This window comes from Lampetra fluviatilis, chromosome 58 (assembly GCF_964198595.1).
Source record: "Lampetra fluviatilis chromosome 58, kcLamFluv1.1, whole genome shotgun sequence".
In the NCBI taxonomy this organism is placed as follows: Eukaryota; Metazoa; Chordata; class Hyperoartia; order Petromyzontiformes; family Petromyzontidae; genus Lampetra; species Lampetra fluviatilis.
In genome coordinates this window covers 507,954-528,599 of record NC_136332.1, presented here as the reverse complement: position 1 = coordinate 528,599, position 20,646 = coordinate 507,954, and the positions used below count along the sequence as shown (strand labels likewise).

The window sequence follows — 20,646 nt, the reverse complement described above, 5'->3', positions numbered from 1 at the left end:
AATCAACGATTTTTGCCCGCAACAATCACCAAAAAACTCCGCGTTTTTCTGGAGGGACTGACCTACATGACTTTACCAAAAGAACCAAAGAGTATGGATCCCTACAGTCACAAAAACTTCAAATCTAGATTAGATTTTTTTAAGGAGTTTATTATACCTACTATAATCCCCCAGGAATGTCTGTCCTTAACGCTCGTGATGTCACTCCATGTCGACCAGCCCCCCTCATTAATAATCATGACCAGGTGACGTCCTCCAAATGGACACCCCCCCCCTCCATTAGTAATTAGCGGGTGACGTCCCTCCACATGAGGGGGCGAGGCGCCTGCCCCCTCCTCAGCGTCAACTTATAACCCTCACTACAAAGGCAGAACCCCCACGTCACGCGATCTCCGTAACACTTTTGAGACATAGAACTAAAAATGACGTCAGGATGAACAAGGGATTATAACCTTTAAATGAAATTGTCTGTGTCACCACAGCCTTACAAATTGCACACAAAGGGGTGCAATGAATACCACATCGCGGTCTGCTTTTCGCTTGCAAGTTTCAGATTTACTGCAATACACCCGTCTTTGGATGGGCAAAAGGCTAGTAGATAATATTTATCACGAATCAATATTATCCATTAGCCTACGTGTTAAAGCAGAATAATTGGCACCAATGTAAAGGGCATTGGGGTTTTGTTTTTCTCTTGGGAAAGTCGGGAATAGTGATGCAACTCTCGTCTAAAGTTTAACTTAGGTTCCATTATCTTTATGAGAAGTACCAGGACTCCCCCATGACAGACTTACTTGCCATCTTCTGTAAGCCTTCCATGGTTGCTCTCATCACTGAACGGTAGCTGCGGCTAAATTCCACCAACCTGCACAAAGAAACCACACGACATGACCACCACATGACCACTACACACACAACCACCGCAGAAACACACAACCACACCAGAAGTACATTACCACACAACCACACCAGCACCACACAACCACCCTGGCACCATACAAGGATCACAAAACCATACCACCACCACACAATGACACCAAAACCACAAAACTACACTGGTACCACACAAACCAAACCAGCACAACCACACCGGCACCAAACCACAACCACACCGGCACCACACATCATACAACCACACCAGGACCACATCCCAACCACTACACAACCACATCACTATATGATGGGAAAACCAATCACAGCAGAAAAATTAAAGATGTGAATGAGTGTTGCCTACAAGCAGTGCGAGTGGTGTCCCCACAGATGACCATGCTGCACTTACGATGCCGCATGGGAATCAAAACCGGCCTAGACTTGTGTCTGTTTCACTGCTACCTGTTGGGATGGCCACATTTGAGCTGGTGATGTGAATAAAAAAATTGCCATGCATTGCAGTTCTTTTGAGCTGGTAGGCTGGACAGCGCTGTCTCCCCGACAGACCTGGTCTTCACCTGAGGACGGCTGCTTGCGCTGTGGCCAAAACGTTGTGAGAATTATTTTATTATGTTTTATTTTTATTATTTTATTACTTCCCTTCTACGCGACTTTACCAGGAAGTAGGCCAAGGCCTCCACTTGGTGCAAAGAGGCCTCCATGGTGATTGGTCGGGAGGGAAGGTTTGAAGGGATTGAAGGAGAGGTTCAAACAGAAAAAGGTGGGAAGTGGAGGTTGAGCGTTGAGGGATGGTTGAGAACCGTTGAGGGAGGACAGGGATTGGCTGAAAGGAATACAGTGAGAGAAGTTTCGCGAGAAGAGACTCGAAAGGGTTAAAAGGGGAGAGCACAAGGGGAGGGGATGTTCGGGGAGCTTCAAGAGTCAAGCCAGAAGCGGGGCCCAGTGTGTCAAATAAAGGCTCCAAGTACAACGTGTGTCGGCGTCATTACACTGGTACCAAACACAGGTGCCTCCACTAGTATGACACACACGTGGCAACTGCTAGAATCACACACACGTAGTTCTTATTGGCACCACACACACGTGGCACCTACTGGTATCACACACATGCCTCATATAACTATCCCACATGTGACTTCAATTGACATCACACACGTACCTCCTCCTAGTATCACACACACACGTGGCCCATACTGGTATCACACACACACGTGGCTACTACTGGTGTCACACACAGGTGCCGACTACTGGAATTACACACAGATGCCTCCTACTGGTACGCATGTGCCCGCCAGAGGCGGCTGCCGTACTGTTTCTTGTCGACAGGGCCGGCACCCTGCTGCTGTTGTAGGGAGGAAAAGATGCTGTACAGTTCGCTGTAGAGGGTGCGCATCACGGGGCAGCTCATACTGGCGTCACGCTCACACTCCACGAGCATCGCGTCGCTGTCTCCCCCTCCCGTCACACCGCCTCCTACAGACAGACACACACACAAGACAAAGATGCCCCGTATAGCCTTAACGGACTGTTGGAGGAAGTGCTGTTAGTAAGTAGCAGCGCCTATGAAGGTCGGCACAGCACACGCAGGGGGTGGTTGGCCAGCATCACGCCCGAACGCCTTTGTCTCCCCAGTGGTGATATTTACACACCGCACGAGGTACTCATTTAAGGCTGAGTCAACCTATAGGTGGCCCAGGACTGGTTCAGATATTCGTCCGTCGTGTTGGCCGTGAGCCGGAATCAAACTTGGGTCGTTGGGTTCATAGTGCAGTGCGCTAACCACTATACTACTGTTTGCGAGCCCACGCACCGTCACACATGTAGCGAGTATGTGTAGTGTGAAAACCCACTACCCGTCACGCATGTAGCGTGTGTGTGGTGCAAACCCACGCACCGTCATGAATGTAGCATGAGTGTGGTGCGAGTCCACGCACCGTCACGTGTGTACTTTGTGTTATAGAGGAGCAATCCCCCAAGATGCCAGTCGAGGCCCAGCAATGCTTGCCCTGAACCCAGGCCACTCACCAGCTGAGAGATGGGGGCAAGAGGTTGCCAAGGTCAAAATCCACCACGTCCAACATTCTCATTCATTCACACCCTCATACTCCCATCAACACTCACACTCCCATCCCCACTCCCATTCACACTCTCATTCACCCACACTCCTATCCACACTCTCACACTCCCATCAATACTCTCACACTATCATCCATACTCTCACACTCCCTTCCACTCTTACACTCCCACACGCTGGCTTTTCTCACCGTCTCCTGAACACTTTCGTCCCTTTCCTCCATGACGCCGCCGTCTCTCTCCCTCTCCGAATGCAGCTGCGGGAACACAACAGCCAAGTTAGTGGGCGGCAGCAGGAGTAACGCAGTAGTAACACAGCAGTATAATACCTGTGCCTCACTGCAAGAAGCATCTCGGTCCGAATCCAGACTTGTTCCGTGTGCAGTTTGTATGCTGCACCCTTGGTTCTGCTAGTGTGAGTTTGAGTGAGAAAATTTGCTGTATGCTGTCCCACCCTGTTGTCGAGTGTGAGTGTGTGCTTGAATGGAATTTGTATGGGCTCCCGCCCCCCCATTACTGTTTTATGGCTTTCATTCGGGTTTCCTGTTTCTTCCCATGATCTTCTTGCCATTAAGCTCATAATTCACAGCCCCTGAACCGCACCCGTACTAATGATAGCAGCAGCAGATGATACACAAATGGGGAATTAAACTCCCCACTGTGCTACTGCGGTCACCTAAAAGAGACCACTGAACATTTCCACGTATTGGCGGTACACCGGAGGTGCACGGTGTACATTTAAAAAAGCATATTTTTTGCAATCATTATTTCTTTTTCCACGATTCGCAACCCCGGTCATAAAATCCTGCGGGGTGATGATGGTGCGTCAAAATTAGTTCTTGTGTCAAAGCGGTCAGAATGTTTATGAGTGGCTGACCACGAAGCTTTAGTCTATTGCCGTAGAGCAGCACCCAGGTTGATGACGATTGGCTGCTGTGTTCCAAAGGCAGATTTGGCTTGTGCCCGAAACTTCGTCGGATGGTTCCTCGATTCAACGGGACACAAATCAATGGTCAATACCGACATTTTTTAGCAAGTCTCAGGAGACTGATTAAACCTTTGAATCGTGTCAAACTTGGCGATAGGGTCAACTAAAAACTGACAAACAGATCTGCTGATTCAAATTGAAATTTTAGAGTATTTTACGAGGACCAGTGTGTTGTGGTGCACCGCCAATATGTCCAAATAACAGACTCAATGCCTCATCACACAAAAACAAAGGAGGCATCCATCACAGGGATATTCCTCAACCACTCCTAACACAATAAATCATCTGGCTCAACCACCTCAAGGTAAATTCAGAACCGTTGCTCTACATCAATGTGAGCCACATGAAGAATGCATTTGTGAACGTTGTCACAGCATTTCGATTTAAAGCTTTCGTGACTGCAGGGATTCATCTTCTTGGTTGTTTCGGTAAAGTCACGTAGAAGGGAAATAATAAAATAATCAAAATAAAACATAATAAAATAATTCTCACGACGTTTCGGCCATAACGCAAGCAGCCGTCCTCTCCTCTGTGGTAGCAGTTACATTGGAGAAATCAAACGACATGTCTCGGACCGCATCCGTGAACATAAAGCAGACCTGAAACATCGTAGGAAAAACACCTCAGCCGTGGCAAATCACTGTTACAATTCAGTGGGCTCACATGACATTGACTTCTCCAAGACAGAGGTTCTCTGCAAGCCATATGGCTACCATGAGAGATTCGTTCATGAGGTGATCCACATATACAAACACAGAGACAATTTCAACCGAGAAGATGGTTTCTGGCTCAGCAATCATTGGAAGGACGTAATAAACCATTTCGGATCTTAACTGATTGTGTTCACGTTTACGGTGACTTTCAGACCGCAGTCCACTCACTGGCATTGACTATATATCTTGTATTCTCCGCAGGGAATGGATTCTTTGCTCCGCTGCAAGTTTCCTTTCACCACTCTCCCATTGACATATTTCGTTGCTTCCTCTTAGTTTCTTTCACAAGACGGTCAATGGTATAGTGTATAGCAGATTGTATGATAATAAATAGTATAACATTGTAATGTTTAATACAATGTATAAGTAATATATAGTATCGTAATTGTATAGTGAATATACAGCAGTGTGATATACAGTAGGGTGGGTAGAATAATACATAGTGTAATATTACAATGTATAGTCGAAGGTATAGGGTGGCGTATAGTAATACAGTATATAATTTAATGTTGGGTTTGTCTATGGCAGTATATAGTACGGGGTAGACCCGTGTGATGTAAGAGGAAACAAGTTTAGCTGGAAGCATATTCTTTTATTTGCGACATAGAATTGTAATGTATTACTTCCTGTTAGTTGTTCAGCTTATTGCAGAGTATATTTAGCATACTGATTATACTATGTAGTTTATGCTTTAGTTTTTTACGTGGTGGTTTAGTTACTGCAGCCACATTCTATTAACATTCCTTCCCTTTATTAATGCTACCCCTATCCCCTCCCTTTGATGCTGCTAATCCTGCATAATGCACGGGCATAATGACTTTGAAACCCCCCGCCCACTTCCTACGCATTTCACAAGTAGAACTAATCCCATATCTGCATTTCCCATAAATATGCTAAATTCCTCTTGATATGCAAATTATTTTGTCAAGGCGCTCTTCCCCCTCCAACCCAGCTTAAATATACGCTCCAAGCCTGGGGTGTTTTATTCAGACGCTGTCTTCTCGACAGACCTGTTCTTCACCTGAGGACGGCTGCTTGCGTTGTGGCCGAAACGTCGTGAGAATTATTTTATGTTTATTTTTATTATTTTATTATTTCCCTTCTATGTGACTTTACCGAAAGAACCAAGAAGAGGTTGTCACAGCAGTTAGTACGCGCTCTCACAGGCATCCACGGGGCTGTTCCACGACAACCGCCAAACTGGTAACCGCTTTCAGAACCGATTTCTGCTTTAGAGAGCAAATAACTGGCAATAAATTCCAGGTAGAATGTCAGCCACGCAAGCACCGATTGGCATTGCGCGAAAGAACGATTGGCGCGGCGGCCTAAGTCTCCACGTGGTAATTTCCCCCCGGCTCACTGGTTAAAATGAAAATTTACAGCCTCGGAATTAAAACTATAAACTACTTTTATTTTACCATGTAAAGCCCACTTAGCTATCATCATGTGGAAATGTATCGCTCCCTCACGCTAACTGCTGGTTGGAACTCCACGAAAGAGAGGGAGAGTGCTGGAGGATACTTGGTCTTCTCTTCCACGTCTTTAAAGAGGTGATAGAATACCCACATTTTTTACTCGCCACATGACTCTGCCGATTTGGACTGTGATCAAAATGTGCATTGCTCGACATTCTAGGTGGGTCTTTTGAATATAACCGCTAATGCCATGAACACATTAACCCAGATCTTACATTACATGCTAATTGCTCTCCCATTAACACAGCCACCTCCGTGCGTTCGTCATGGAGGTCGTCCTCGGATCTGACATTAACATGCTAATTTCTTGACTTAAAGCTTTCGTGACTGCAGGAATTCATATTCTTGGGTCTTTCGGTAAAGTCATGAAGATAGGTTTAAAGAAAATAAATAATAACGAAAAACTACGACGTTTTGATCGCAACCAAAGCAATCGTCATTTTTTTTCTCCTGATGACGATTGTTTGTGTTGCGATCGAAACGTGGTAGTTTTTTTGTTTTCTTTTAAACTATCTACGAGACTTTACCGAAAAACCCAAAAATATGTTAATTTCTCTCACGTTAACATAGCCACCTCCGCGCGCTCGTCATGGAGGTCGCCCTCCGATCTTAAATTAACATGCTAATTTCTCACATTAACATCATGAGCCCCGCCCACTTCGTTCATGACCCTTGGGCTAAACCCATTTCAAACCTTGAAAACAGTCTGCCTCAGCAGCTTTCCTCTCTTTTTCAATGGTTTTATTTAACTTGACTTGTGTTTGTCGTGGTCAAATCTTGTAATCAAAAGTAAGTCTACTTCCTGTTGTCCGATCAATTCCAAATTTTGCGCATGTACTCAGATCTAGTGACAATGCATGCCTGTATTAAAATCGGCATCAATTAATTGCCTCCTTTCAAGCAATTACAAATTTTTCATGGACGGCATATTAATTGTATATTTTTGTTACCTGAAAATCGCCGCGGTCCCTAAACTGTGGAATCGGCTCGCAGAAAAAGCAGGTGCCGCGTGTCTCAGGCACGCCTGCAGTGTGAACGAGTTACGGCCAGCATTACTCGACACAAAAAAAGTAGTACATTGAAGATTAATTTATAAAGTTATCAATTAATTGAAGTAAGAGTTGATGTGGGAGCAGACGCCACATCATTGACGTACTTGTCGAGGGCGAGTTAAACGAAGTTGTGGAAAAAACTCCTTAAATTTTTTTTTAAGCAACGTTTCTCTTTAAAAGTTCACTAAAAAGTTCTACATAAAAGTGATACTTCATGCATCTGTTTGTATGTCCTGGTAAAATATTGTAATCAAAATGTTGTCCAGTTCTCCTTGTCCAATCGATCCCAAATCTTGCACAAACAGTCAGATCCAGACACAATGCATGCCTGAATCAAATTCGCCATCAATTAATCAATTACTGGGCTCGTTTAAAGCTATTGATTGTTTGTATGAAAGCCTTATTTGACGAGTGCTTTACAAACAGGTTTTTGTGAAATAAATATATTATTAGCAACGTAGGAGTCGAGAGTTCAAAACTCGGCCGCAACATTGTTTTGGTACTATTTCTTGCATTTCTACTTTTCTCAGGTAAACACTCACGTAAAATCCTTTGGTGTGTTTACAAAAGTTGTGTATATTATGTCGTGCATCCAATGGGACAATGCATGAATAAGGTTAGTGACGTCATTTTTCCACTAACCCTATTCAAAGTAAACTATTACCATTTATATTTATGTTTAATCCATTTACATTTAAAATTAAGCTGCTTGTGGTCGACTAATCGGTTGAGTGTTGGCCTTTCAGTCAAAAGTTATAATCTCAGGAATGAAATTTTAATTTATTTTAAAAGAAAAATGTTGCTACTTTATATAGAGCTGTAAAGTCTAGCATATTTAAGAGTGACTTGTCTGTAGTTCATAAGTTGCTTGAGCTTTCGAAATGTCACTTTTATATTCCAATATTCTACTCTCAGGTCATGAGTTCAAGGCCCGACTTATCAAACATTGCCAGCCACTCTTTGACCCAAGGTCATTTGTCCTATACTCGTGCCAACAAAATATGGAAAACTACAAATCAAACAAAAAACAAACAACTACGGTTACATCTTCTTGGTTCTTTCGGCAAAGTCACGTAGAAGGGAAGTAATAAAAATAAAACATAATAATTTATTATGTTTTATTTTATTATTTTATTACTTCCCTTCTTTGTCGTAACCGTAGTTTCGATTTAAAGCTTTCGTGACTGCAGGGATTCATCTTCTTGGTTCTTTCGGTAAAGTCACGTAGAAGGGAAGTAATAAAATAATAAAAATAAAACATAATAAATTATTATTAAAATAAAACATAATAAATTATTATGTTTTAATAAATTATGATGTTTTATTTTTATTATTTCATTACTTCCCTTCTACGTGACTTTACCGAAAGAACCAAGAAGATGAATCCCTGCAGTCACGAAAGCTTTAAATCGAAACAGCGGTTACGACAAATGTTCAACAAACAATGGATCATGGCAAGAGAAATCGAAAAGAAACTGCAACGCAACGAAAGCGACGATTAGAAAAGGCTTGGAAAAAGTACGAAGAAAAGCGTGCTAGTGAAGATAAGCAGGCAAAGCACGCCAGACTTGAGAAACGACGTGATCGTTTGCATGATCAAACAACAGAAGCACGTGACGTCCGATTGCAACGAGACCATGACCATCATATACAATCAAAAATTCAAGAAAAAAACCACAAGCTGGTGATGCTCAATTGCAACGTGTGCGTGAACACGTCACAATTCAGAGTTGCACAAAGACTTGAAGCACGTGATGTGATATTACAGCAAAATCGTAAAGATGAAGCGCAATGTCTTCATGCACTCAATGCTGACATGACTAAATTTGACAATCCAATCAATATATTCCGCGATCAATTCTGTGAAGTCTGGACCAAACGCTGCTATCCAAGTCAGATTTACAGAGTACGACGTAATGAAAATGCATTCCACTATCTACCAAACAAATTGTCATCAAAGCAAACATTGCAACTGTGTTCACGTTGCAAGACACACATCAGCAGTAACAAAAGAGCTGCACCGCCAAAAGCCTAATGGAATTATTTGGATCCTGGTGAAATTTCAGATGTGATTCGAGTCTTAACACAGCCAGAACAACGTCTATTACCAAGAGTTATACCATTTTTGAAGATAATCAAATTCAGTGGAGTCTTCGGTCAATTTGGCTTCCGTGGACAGGCAGTTCTCTTTGCTATGGACATCTTTGAAGTTAGTGACACACTTCCACGGGCAATGGCTAATACTGGAATGGTTGTCATCACAGAAGATCTTGAGAATCTGAACATCACACGTGAATTCTCTATAAATCGTGACCAAGTTTACAATGCACTAAACTGGCTAATTCAAAACAATCCACTTTATGGGGATGTAACAATCAATGAAGAAGCTACCATCGCTGATGTACATTCAGTTGCTATTCCTGCGCAACAACCAGTGGAGCAAAATCCACCGCAAGGACCTGCAAATGCTTACACGCCAATCAATGAAAGATGTAGAATTGTTCGTGCTGCATGGCATCAAGCAAATGAGGGTGTGTTTACATGGGGAAATGCAGGTGTTCAATGTTGTGCAATGGTGTTGGCAAATATTGTAAGAGCTGCTATACCGCCACCAAGCATATGGACCACAAACACATTGAACGTGCACTTGATTGCGGGTGATGAAATGTATGAAACCATTCAATTGGCCAAACTTGAGAATGTAGGATATCCAATGACACAAATGGATATCTGGAAGTCAAACATTTTGGTGTCATGAGAAACTACTTCATTATGTTCAACAACTCATTCTCAATAGCCTATGATGAGCAAACACTTCTCGTTGGAAGTGTACAAGACTCAGTCAATGAAGGCGATTCACAAGGAATGACTTTGGGCGGGGATGCATTTAATGACTTGTTCACGAATCATCAGGCTGGCGTACAAATAACAGGATCCAAATCACTAGGAATTATGCATACGATGACAAATACTACCTCTTTGGTTCTTTCCGTAAAGTCACGTATAAAGATAAAATAATAAATTAAATAATAGCATACGACGTTTCGATTGCAACACAAGCAATCATCATCAGGTATAAATGAAATCGAAACAAAAATCTAACCAGAAAACTATAGACAGACATATAAGCAGACAGATGTCTATAGTTTTCTGGTTAGATTTTTGTTTCTATTTCATTTATACCTGATGATTGCTTGTGTTGCAATCGAAACGTCGTATGCTATTATTTAATTTATTATTTTATCTTTATACGTGACTTTACCGAAAGAACCAAAAAGTAATTCCTGCAGTCACGAAAGCTCCAAATTTAAAATACTACCTCACTGATTCACATTCATGTGGTCAGAAAGGTGCACCGGCAGGCAATGGCAGAGCATGCATAATTGAGTGTGAGACAGTTGAAGAACTTGAACGAATCTGCAGACCATCAACAGGATCAAGAAATGTTCAATTCACCATCAACGTCATATATGTTCATCCAAAAAATGTCATCGCCGATCCAGGGATGCGAGAAGAAGAAGATTCATCATCACATCTGCGACACGCAATGCAAGAAAATATGGCAGCACAAGTTGAATCGATGCCTGTACAAACATCAGTCATGGCTTCGATAGATTGTGATTAGCCAAATGTGGAGGAGGAATACGAAGTCTCTGATAATACTCACGAAATAAGGCGTAAAACAACCAACAACCTTGTCAATGAAGCACAATGCAAGTGCCCGAAACATCGTGATTTATTTTATTTTATACCTACGTGATTTTACCGAAAGAACCAAAGAGTATGGATTCCTGCAGTCACGAAAGCTTCAAATCAAGATTGCTAAGTACATTGCAAAATCTGAACCTATAGAGCAGGGGTCTCAAACTCGCGGCCCGCGAGCCAATTGCGGCCCTTGGGACGATATTTTGTGGCCCCCATCTTAATATGAAAGTTTAATGTTAGTGCGGCCCGCGAGTTTTATATTGTAGCAACTCCGCTGTTAGCTGCTGTGTGGGACAATGTTATGATGTTCTGGTTTCCTACTGTGTGCCTGTCCAGTGAATGCGGCATGCATGTGAGTGACATGGGGGGCGGGGTCGTGTGTGTGTGTGTGTACGTGTGAGAGTGAGTGAGAGAGAGAGAGCCGGGAGAGAAAAGAGTGGCTTTGGATGTGCGGAGAGCAGGAGGGTGAAATTCATAGTTTTCCGCCCTCTTTCGCGCAGGTCATGATGTATCCAGTGCTTCATTTGTAAATCACAAGGTGCCGGAATGCTAAGTACATATGACAGCGCAGGTACGACGAGCACAGGTCCCGGAACGCACATAAAACGACGCTTAAAACAGCACACACATGCCACTTACAATGCAGTGGGACTTATTTAGGCTATACTGCAGTGACGGTATCAGTCTTTATGTCAGTGATTAATAAAGTGGCATCTTGAGCAAAGGCGACTTCTGTGTCCAGCGGAGAAAACGAACGGAACACACACACACACAATTTGTTAAATTGAAGGCAAATTCAAGGGACACCACGGCTCCTTTACGCACACGCTGCGCTGTGAGGTTTTGGGAGCTTCTTTACGCAGACGGATTAGTCTAAACCGCAGCAGTTTATAACACGTCATTGAGCTAATATCTACATTTTACTGTCTGGGCTGTTTTACATTATTATTTACACCTGATATGTGTGGATGAATTTTAATGATTTAAATTCCCTCATCCTCTGGTGGTGACATTTACGCACCGAGCCACAGACTGTACATGACGATGTGCATAATTATTTTGGTTCATCTTAGAAGTCTGCATTTGTTATTATTGTATGAAATTGTGATGCTGTTGTTAAGAAAGCTTTATATATAACTTATTAGATTATCTTGTTATTGCGTGGCCACAAATTAGTAATTCATCCACCGATGTCAACAGGGGCTCCGTCATTTTCTAGTGATTACATTATATTGTTACATTTTATTTTAATAATTTCTTAAAAAACTTGTTTTAATATTCATATTTTTTTCGATACGAGAGGTTCCGGATTTGCTCAAATAAGTCCCGGAACGCAGGCAAGCCAACACGCCGGCACAAAGTAAGCACAAAAATCCATAGAAAAATGTGATGATGTGACTGAAGGCAGCGAAAGCCCCGACAGTGGCCAGCAGCATTTGAACCCCGTGGTCACACAATGACGCTGCCTCATATAGTCCTCTCCTCTCCCTCTTTCGGCTCTCCACTGTGCGCACACCGGAGCGCGTCAAAGCGCAGATCCACAGCTCATCCCGGCTCAGATCCCCGTGCTTTGAACAGAGAAGCGTGTATAGTAGCAGCCGCTACAGCTGTGTCTGCCTGTGACTGGGGTGTGGGGACGAAATCTGATGGGAACGCATTACCCCCCCCCCCATAATCTACGCACCTGTTGTTACCGGAAAAAGCAGAAATGACGTGCATTTGCGGAAATTACGTCTCCGTGCGTCGCTGGTTGGCTAAACACTTGACTGAAACTTTATTGCGTGAGCGACAGCAAGTGGAATGAATATATATCTTGTCACACAGCCCCAATCATGTCTTTTTCAAAGCCTGCAGTGAAGAGAAAGGTTGGTGACGAGCACAGACAATTTCAGGAAAAGTGGGAGATGCAATATTTCTTTGTTGAGCACATGAGCACCCCGACGTGTCTTATTTGTACAGAAAAAGTTGCGGTGCACAAGGCATACAACCTCAAACGTCATTACTCAACTAGACATGCTGAGGAGTATGCAAAATACCGGGGAGATGAGAGAGCCAACCGGGTTGCCAATCTTAAAACATGTCTACTGAGGCAACAAAATGTCTTCAAGAAAGCAACCAAAGAGAATAATGCAGCAGTCGAAGTAAGCTACGTGGTTAGTGAGATGATTGCTAAGGCAGGAAAGCCATTCACAGAAGGCGAGTTTATCAAAAAGTGCATCTTACAGGCTGCAAGTATAGTCTGTCCGGAAAAGAAAGGTCAGTTTAGCAACATCAGCCTTTCTGCTAACACCGTGGCAGAGCGCATTTCTTACCTGTCAAGTGACATTTATGATCAACTGCGTGAGAAAGCCAAATTTTTCAATGCATACTCAGTCGCTCTTGATGAGAATTCAGACATCACTGACACTGCCCAGCTCAAAATATATGTCCGTGGTGTTGATGACAATTTTGAAGTGATGGAGGAGTTGCTCACAGTAATTCCAATGCATGGCCACACCACCGCTCAGGAGATATTTTGCCAGCTGTGTGATGCCATTGTGAATGCCGGTTTGCCATGGAAGAAGTTTGTTGGAATAACAACCGACGGAGCGCCATCAATGACAGGGAGGAAAAATGGACTGGTGGCACTTGTTCAAAGAAAACTAGAAGAGGAGGGTGTGGAGGAGGCCATTGCTCTGCACTGCATCATCCATCAGCAGGCCCTTGGCAGCAAATGCCTGAAGTTTGACAATGTGATGTCTGTTGTTGTGAAATGCATCAACCAAATCAGATCCAGAAGCTTAAAGCACCGGATGTTCTGTACTTTTTTAGAGGAAATGGAGTCAGAATATGAGGATGTGCTCCACTTCACCGAGGTACGTTGGCTCAGCAGGGGAAACGTCTTGAAGACATGTTTTGAGTTGAGAGCAGAAGTGAAAGCCTTCATGGAGAAGGATGGGGTGGCTGTTCCTGTGCTAAGTGATCCCAAATGGCTCATGGACTTAGCTTTTCTTGTTGACATCACGCATGAGCTGAATGTACTGAACAAGAAGTTACAAGGCCAGGGGCAGCTCGTCAGTGCTGCCTATGACAACGTGAGAGCATTCTCCACAAAACTTGTGTTATGGAAAGCCCAGCTCTCTCAGACAAACCTTTGCCATTTCCCAGCATGCAAGGCACTCCTGAATGCAGGCACACCATTGAGTGGTGAGAAGTATGTTGATGCCATTTCGAGGCTATAGGAGTAATTTGATCACAGATTTGCAGACTTCAAGACGCACAGAGCCACTTTTCAAATTTTTGCGGATCCCTTCTCCTTTGATGTGCAAGATGTCCCTCCTGTGCTTCAAATGGAGCTCATTGACCTGCAGTGCAACTCTGACCTCAAAGCCAAGTTCAGGGAGGTGAGTGGAAAAGAAGACAAGCTTGGGCAATTTTTGCGAGAATTGAACCCCAGCTTCCCTGAGCTTTCCCGAATGTTCAAGCGGACCATGTGCCTTTTTGGGAGCACATATTTGTGTGAAAAGCTCTTCTCCACATTGAACTTCAATAAGTCCAAGTACAGGTCCAGACTTACTGATGATCATCTTCAAGCCATACTGAGGGTCTCAACTGCTTCCTCCCTCAAGCCAAATGTGGCTCAGCTATGTGAGAGGAAGTGCTGCCAGGTCTTTGGCAGCAAGAAGTAGGCAAGAGAAGCCATGTTCAGAAGAACCGTTCATGTTCTTCAATATTCTATTCATGTTCAAAAGAACCCATTGAAGTTAAATAACTGTTAGTAATGACATTTGAGAAGTTTGGATTTTTTTAGCAAAGTTTTTTTTGTGGAATACCTGATGCGGCCCAGCCTCACCCAGATACTGCCTCCAGCGGCCCCCAGGTAATTTGAGTTTGAGACCCCTGCTATAGAGCTTTCCCCAGGAATCAGGCAAGAAAAACAGAATATTTGACGTGAAGAAAATGATGTGTCGCGCAAACTGTTCAAGATTTGCATGAGAATAATGAAGGAGCGACAGATTTCAGCTAGTGAATGTGTATTCCGATTATGTCATCTCAACCTTCGAGTTAGTTCAAGAAAATGTCTTCCTCAATACTCGAAAACCCGAGCAGCGATACAGTGTGTTGAGATTCATTGAACAAGGTCAGGCATCTGGATATTGCGCCAGCAGCTTTGAACGATACGAAAAGCATCCTTTGCAATATCAAGATATGTGCTTGGTAGAGTTTGCAATGTTGTTTGAACCACATTACGCTAAAACAGAAGACGATCTTCAAGTTAATATCAATGAGGATGCATATGAAGAGGTACACATCTCTGCAAGAGGAAGAGAGATGATCACGCTCACTGATAGAACAAAAATGCTCAAATGAAATGTTCCAGCAGTTGTTAGTGCCACACTTTGTGCTTGCAACAGATCATGAACACTACTTTTATAGCCTTCTGGTTCAATACACACCATACAGAAGTGAACAAGAGCTATTTCAATGATTTGAGACTGCAAAGGAAGCTTTTCTGGCAAATCAACAACAGCTAAAACAGATGAGTGAGCATATGCAAGTGCATCGTGAACGGGACAGACGACTCGAGAATACATTCAATCAACTTTATGCACTCAACATTCTCGAACAAGCTTTACCTATTGAAATGGAAAATGAACAACAAGAGGTGCCAGATGTGCCAATAGATGAAGAACAATTACAATCGGCACGTAGAGCAATTAATGTAGAAGAGGAAATGTTTAGAATGGTCACAGAAATCATAAGCATGCAATTGCATGAAGACCCTGAGACTGAAGGCTCTCCTGAATGCTTAAGAGTCTTCATCACTGGTGGAGCTGGAGTGGGCAAACATTCCTACTTAAATTGTTGCAAAATCAAATCAATCAATGCTTTGCAAAGAAGGCTGTAGTAGTCTTTGCGTTAACTGGAGTCTCTGCGCGCCTTATCAGTAGATAAACTATTATTTCCACATTGAAATTGCCTGTTCAAAGAGATGGTCGAAGCGCTACCATGTCACCATTAACCGGACATTACTTGAAAACCATGCGACTACAATGGAAGAACATTAAATGCATAATCATCGATGAGATATCAATGGTCTCATATCAGATGCTATGCATGATTGATATGCGTCTTCGACAGCTAAAGAATAAGTATGATACATTCTTCGGTGGTATGAATGTCCTGCTCTTTGGCGATTTGATGCAACTTCCTCCAGTTAGACCGAATAAGACCAGTCACTCCTATATATGACCAGCCAGAATATCTACAACAAGCCACTCATCTATGGAGATTATTCACACTGTGTGAGCTGAAAGAAAATAAACAGGGTGATAATACGTTCATCAATGTATTGAATGCACTGCGAGTTAGAGAAATGAGAGCTGAGCATTTTGCAGTATTAAAAAGCAGACGTCTTCAAGAACCAATTGGAGAGTTTGCCATAGATAAAGCTCTGCGAATATATCCATCAAATAATCAAGTGAATGCTCATAATGAAGCAGTGCTTCAATACTTCAGAGCTCTTAACACCCCTATGTACACAATCACAGCACAAGATCAATTACTGGATGTCACGAGAAATGTTGAAAATATCCAAATGAACACAATCATTCCAAAGGACATCAATAAGACTGAAGGCTTGCCACATTAATGTATAATATTTATAGGAGCCAAAGTCATGATAATTGTTTTTTGACCCTTCTATCTGGCAACAAAACTGACACCTTTTTTACAAGGAGTCATGTTTGCATAGACCACAATACCTGCAGTCATAATGCAAACAAAAAACATAACTCTGATAATGTATGCACTGTCCTTGAAGTTGATTGGTCCACACCCGAGACAACTTTCCTTAGAATCTTAATTTTGGAGCTTTCGTGACTGCAGGAATTATTCTTTGGTTCTTCCAGTAAAGTCACGTATAAAGATAAAATAATAAATTAAATAATAGCATACTACGACGTTTCGATTGCAACACAAGCAATCATCATCAGGTATAAAAGAAATAGCAACAAAAATCTAACCAGAAAACTATAGACAGACATATAAGCAGACAGACATCATAAAGATACACAGAGAGAGAACACGTATCGGCACAAAGAGAGAGGTCGTCTCTGTGACGGGGCCTTAAATATAGAGAGGGGGCGGGGGCGGAGAGAGGGAGGGGGCAGAAAAAAATGTGCATGTCAATGAGTGGACAACGACGTGGTACGGTACGCAAGCTTTAAAATTAGGAGAAAGACACACTAAAATTAAATAACCTAGTAAAATATCGAAATGTAATGTAATGCAACACAGAGAGTCAGTCAACACACAATTAACGCATAGCCCGGTTGATTACGTATTTCAAAGATTGCTAAGTTAGAATTTATGTGTGAAAATTCCAAAGAGAGGACACAGGCAGAGAGAGAAAACAAAAAACCAGAGAGAGAAAAAAGATAAGCTTCTAGATTTTTGTTGCTATTTCTTTTATACCTGATGATGATTGCTTGTGTTGCAATCGAAACGTCGTAGTATGCTATTTTTTAATTTATTATTTTATCTTTATACGTGACTTTACCGAAAGAACCAAAGAATACGCTTTCCTTAGAGCCTAGTCTCACATGGGTTGGACCAGATGACGCCAATAGGCGCACAACTCAAAGACAATGCACCATCAGAGTATGAGAGCTCGGGGAAAGCATTTACACAATTGGAACCTCATTTGCCAGTAAAAAATATAATTGTTTTTTTACCCTTCTATCTGGCAACAAAACTGACACCTTCATGTCATGTTTGCATAGACCAGTGTGAGACTAGGCTCTAAGGAAAGCTGTCTCGGGTGTGGACCAATCAACTTCAAGCACAGTGCATACATTATCAGAGTTATGTTTTTTGTTTGCATTATGACTGCAGTTATTGTGGTCTATGCAAACATGACTCCTTGTAAAAAAGGTGTCAGTTTTGTTGCCAGAAGAAGGGTAAAAAACCAATTATCATATTTTTTACAGGCAAATGAGGTTCCAATGGAGCCAAAGTTATGTTAAGATCCAACATTGATGTCTGTAAAGGACTTGTAAATGGTGCAATCGGATATATCACAAAAATCACTTGGCCTATTCCTAGTCGTGCACAATTGCACGAAAGACAAATACATTCACTAGTTGAAATCGCCTTTGGCAAGGACGGCACACACGAAATTAAGCCCAAATCAGTTAAGTCCCCTGCTAATCGTGGCTATGGTACAGCTGAACGAAGAATGCTCCCACTAATTCTATCATGGGCATCGACAGTGCACAAAATGCAAGGATGTACAGTGCGCATCATGCAGTCGTGTACTTGGGATCAAAGCTCTTCGAAGCAGGTCAGGTATATGTTGCCTTAAGTCGTGTTCGCTCGCTGGATGGACTTCAAATTGTAGATTTGGACAACCAAAGACTGACCGGAAACACACCATGCAAATAATGAAGCGTTAGCAGAAATTTATAGAATGAGAAACCATCAACCACATAAAAAAAAATTAGATTTGTGTGACATCTTATACACACAAATATGGTTGAGTACATTGCAAACAACATGAAGGGAATGTATAGAGTTAAGAACAGTGCTCTCGGATCGCACTATAAAGTGTAAGGTCGACAAAAGAAGTAAGCTTAGTCTTAGACCGGGTCTGTTTTTTTCTAAAAGTATTTTCAAAAAGTATCAAATAATATTCTTTGTAATAAATTCTTTGTTAAAATGAAGACAAAAAATTTGAAAATAAACTCCTTAAAAATGTTTTTTTAAAAGACAACGGTTTTATTTTAAAGTGCACTAAAAAGTTACAAAAATTTTCTTTCAGCCGTCACCAGCTGATCAGAATATATTTATATAAGTGATATTAAAGGAGTGCCCCACGGTTTTATGTTGTAATTCCAAATGTCCAAAAATATTCTGATCAGCTGGTGACGGCTGAAAGAAAATAATTTGTTACTTTTGAGCGCACTTGAAAATAAAACCGTTGTCTTTTATAAATACATTTTAAGGAGTTGATTTCAGCCTGATGACGACCGCTTGCATTGCGATTGAAACGTCGTAGTTTTTTGTTATTTATTTTTAACCTATCTACGTGACTTATGTAGTGCTTTTTTCAGAAGCTACCTGGCCACAAATGATAGCTCAACGAAGTGGTTTATCATGTAAAAGTTGATAGCAGCCATATACTCGAATCGTAAGTTTCTAAATTTGGGGGGAAAACCCTAAGGACTCGGGAGAAAAATCCACGCGACCACGGGGAGAGAGACATGTAAACTCCAAATATACAGCAGGCATCAGGGTCGGGATCAAACACACGGCCTCCTGATTACCAGGCGAGGTAGTTCACATGTCACCACCGTGGCGCCCACGTGTGTTAACCCAGACATGTTAATCCAGGAAAGCCTCGCTGAGTCTCAACTCTTCAGGAGGGTCCTGCCAAGTTGTCGTATTCAGGGGGCGATGACTGTTGTGTGTACAGGATTCCCTCGTTTATCACAAACTTGCTGTCTGCATTTTCAGTCGCCCCGCGAATCACAACTGGAACTACACAACTGTGTTTGTAAACTACCATTTTATACTTTAATATTTCCATAATAGAGGTTTTTTTGGGTTAGATCGCGTAAATATATAAATGTGTCGTTATAACCCGCCACCACCCGACACGGCCAACTAGTAAGGGTTGTCACGTAAACATAACGTGCCAATTCGTCACTAGTACAGCACTAACCAGTGTGTTGGAGAGCCAAGCCACAACATTTACAGTACTCAGATTGTAGCGTGGTGCAGCGAAAACCATTGCTCGACCGCTCCGCTATCACCACAGACCCCCCCCCCCCCCCGTATAACCTTAACAGACCGGTTTGGGCAAGTGATGAGAGCGCGAGCGCCTATGGAGACCAGCACGGTGCACGTGGGGGGGGGGGGGGCAGCACTACGCCCAGTCGCCTTTATCTCCCTGGTCGCGTTTTTTTTACAAACCACACCAGGTCATCGTTTGCGGCTGAGTCGACCCAGGGGGAGGCCCATGCCGGTTCAAATAATCCGTCACCGATGTTGGTAGCAGTAAGCGGGAATCGAAATCAGATCGCCCGAGTTTGTAGCGCAGCGCGCTGACTGCTACACTACCGCTCCCTCGCAGTAGTGCCAACGATGATCTCCCCGCACTCTCTCACTCGGCGACATCGCCATACTTCACCATTTTCAGCCTCCGCTCACTCCACCTTCTCTCCCGCCTGTTCGCGCCGAGTGCGCGCTGACGTCACCCGCGCGCTTCCGGAGTCGCGCGCTGCGTCACGTGAGCCGCGGCCATGTTTGTAAGGGCGGAGGGGGTGACGTCGTCAAAGTTACCGGGGCCTCCGCCACATTGGTAAGGGAGAATAATCTGAATACTGTATGCATTTATACTGGAGGAATCCGATGAGCTATAAAGCTATTTTTCTCACAGATGTCCAGTAGGGGGCGGGTAAGAACGTTACAAAAACAAACTACAAAAACACGACAGTCGTGCAAAGTACAAGAAAGGTAAGCAAATCACACAAACACATACTGTACAAGTAAAACTAAACCATCCCCATCCTACCAGGCAAAGCCCACTGAGGTATTAACTTATACTGGTAGGAACGAAGTGGACCAGACCACCAATAGATTATACTGGTAGGAACGAAGTGGACCACACCACCAATAGATTAATGTGTCCGTCCGTCCGTCCGCGTCCGTCCGTCCGTCCGCGTCCGTCCGCGTCCATCCGTCCGTCCGCGTCCGTCCGTCCGCGT

At 43.0% G+C, this 20,646-nt stretch overlaps 1 protein-coding gene across 3 annotated transcripts in view; it reads right to left on the bottom strand.

Moving 5' to 3' along the window:
* The window catches only part of NUP85 (nucleoporin 85), an 84,718-nt gene extending 64,576 nt beyond the window's left edge, over window positions 1-20,142 (bottom strand). Inside the window, exons 1-6 of one of the 3 annotated variants that reach the window (XM_078880717.1) lie at window positions 20,070-20,125; window positions 18,197-18,295; window positions 3,156-3,221; window positions 2,826-2,919; window positions 2,202-2,364; window positions 795-865 (exon numbers count right to left, since the gene is read on the bottom strand). In XM_078880717.1, coding sequence (XP_078736843.1) covers window positions 795-865; window positions 2,202-2,364; window positions 2,826-2,919; window positions 3,156-3,188 — 361 coding nt within the window. In that variant the 5' untranslated portion in view covers window positions 3,189-3,221; window positions 18,197-18,295; window positions 20,070-20,125. Of the gene's footprint in view, window positions 1-794; window positions 866-2,201; window positions 2,365-2,825; window positions 2,920-3,155; window positions 3,222-18,196; window positions 18,296-20,064 lie in introns of all 3 variants that reach the window. The other 2 variants (XM_078880716.1, XM_078880718.1) reach the window with 2 other exon arrangements.
* Window positions 20,143-20,646: the final 504 nt, after the last annotated feature.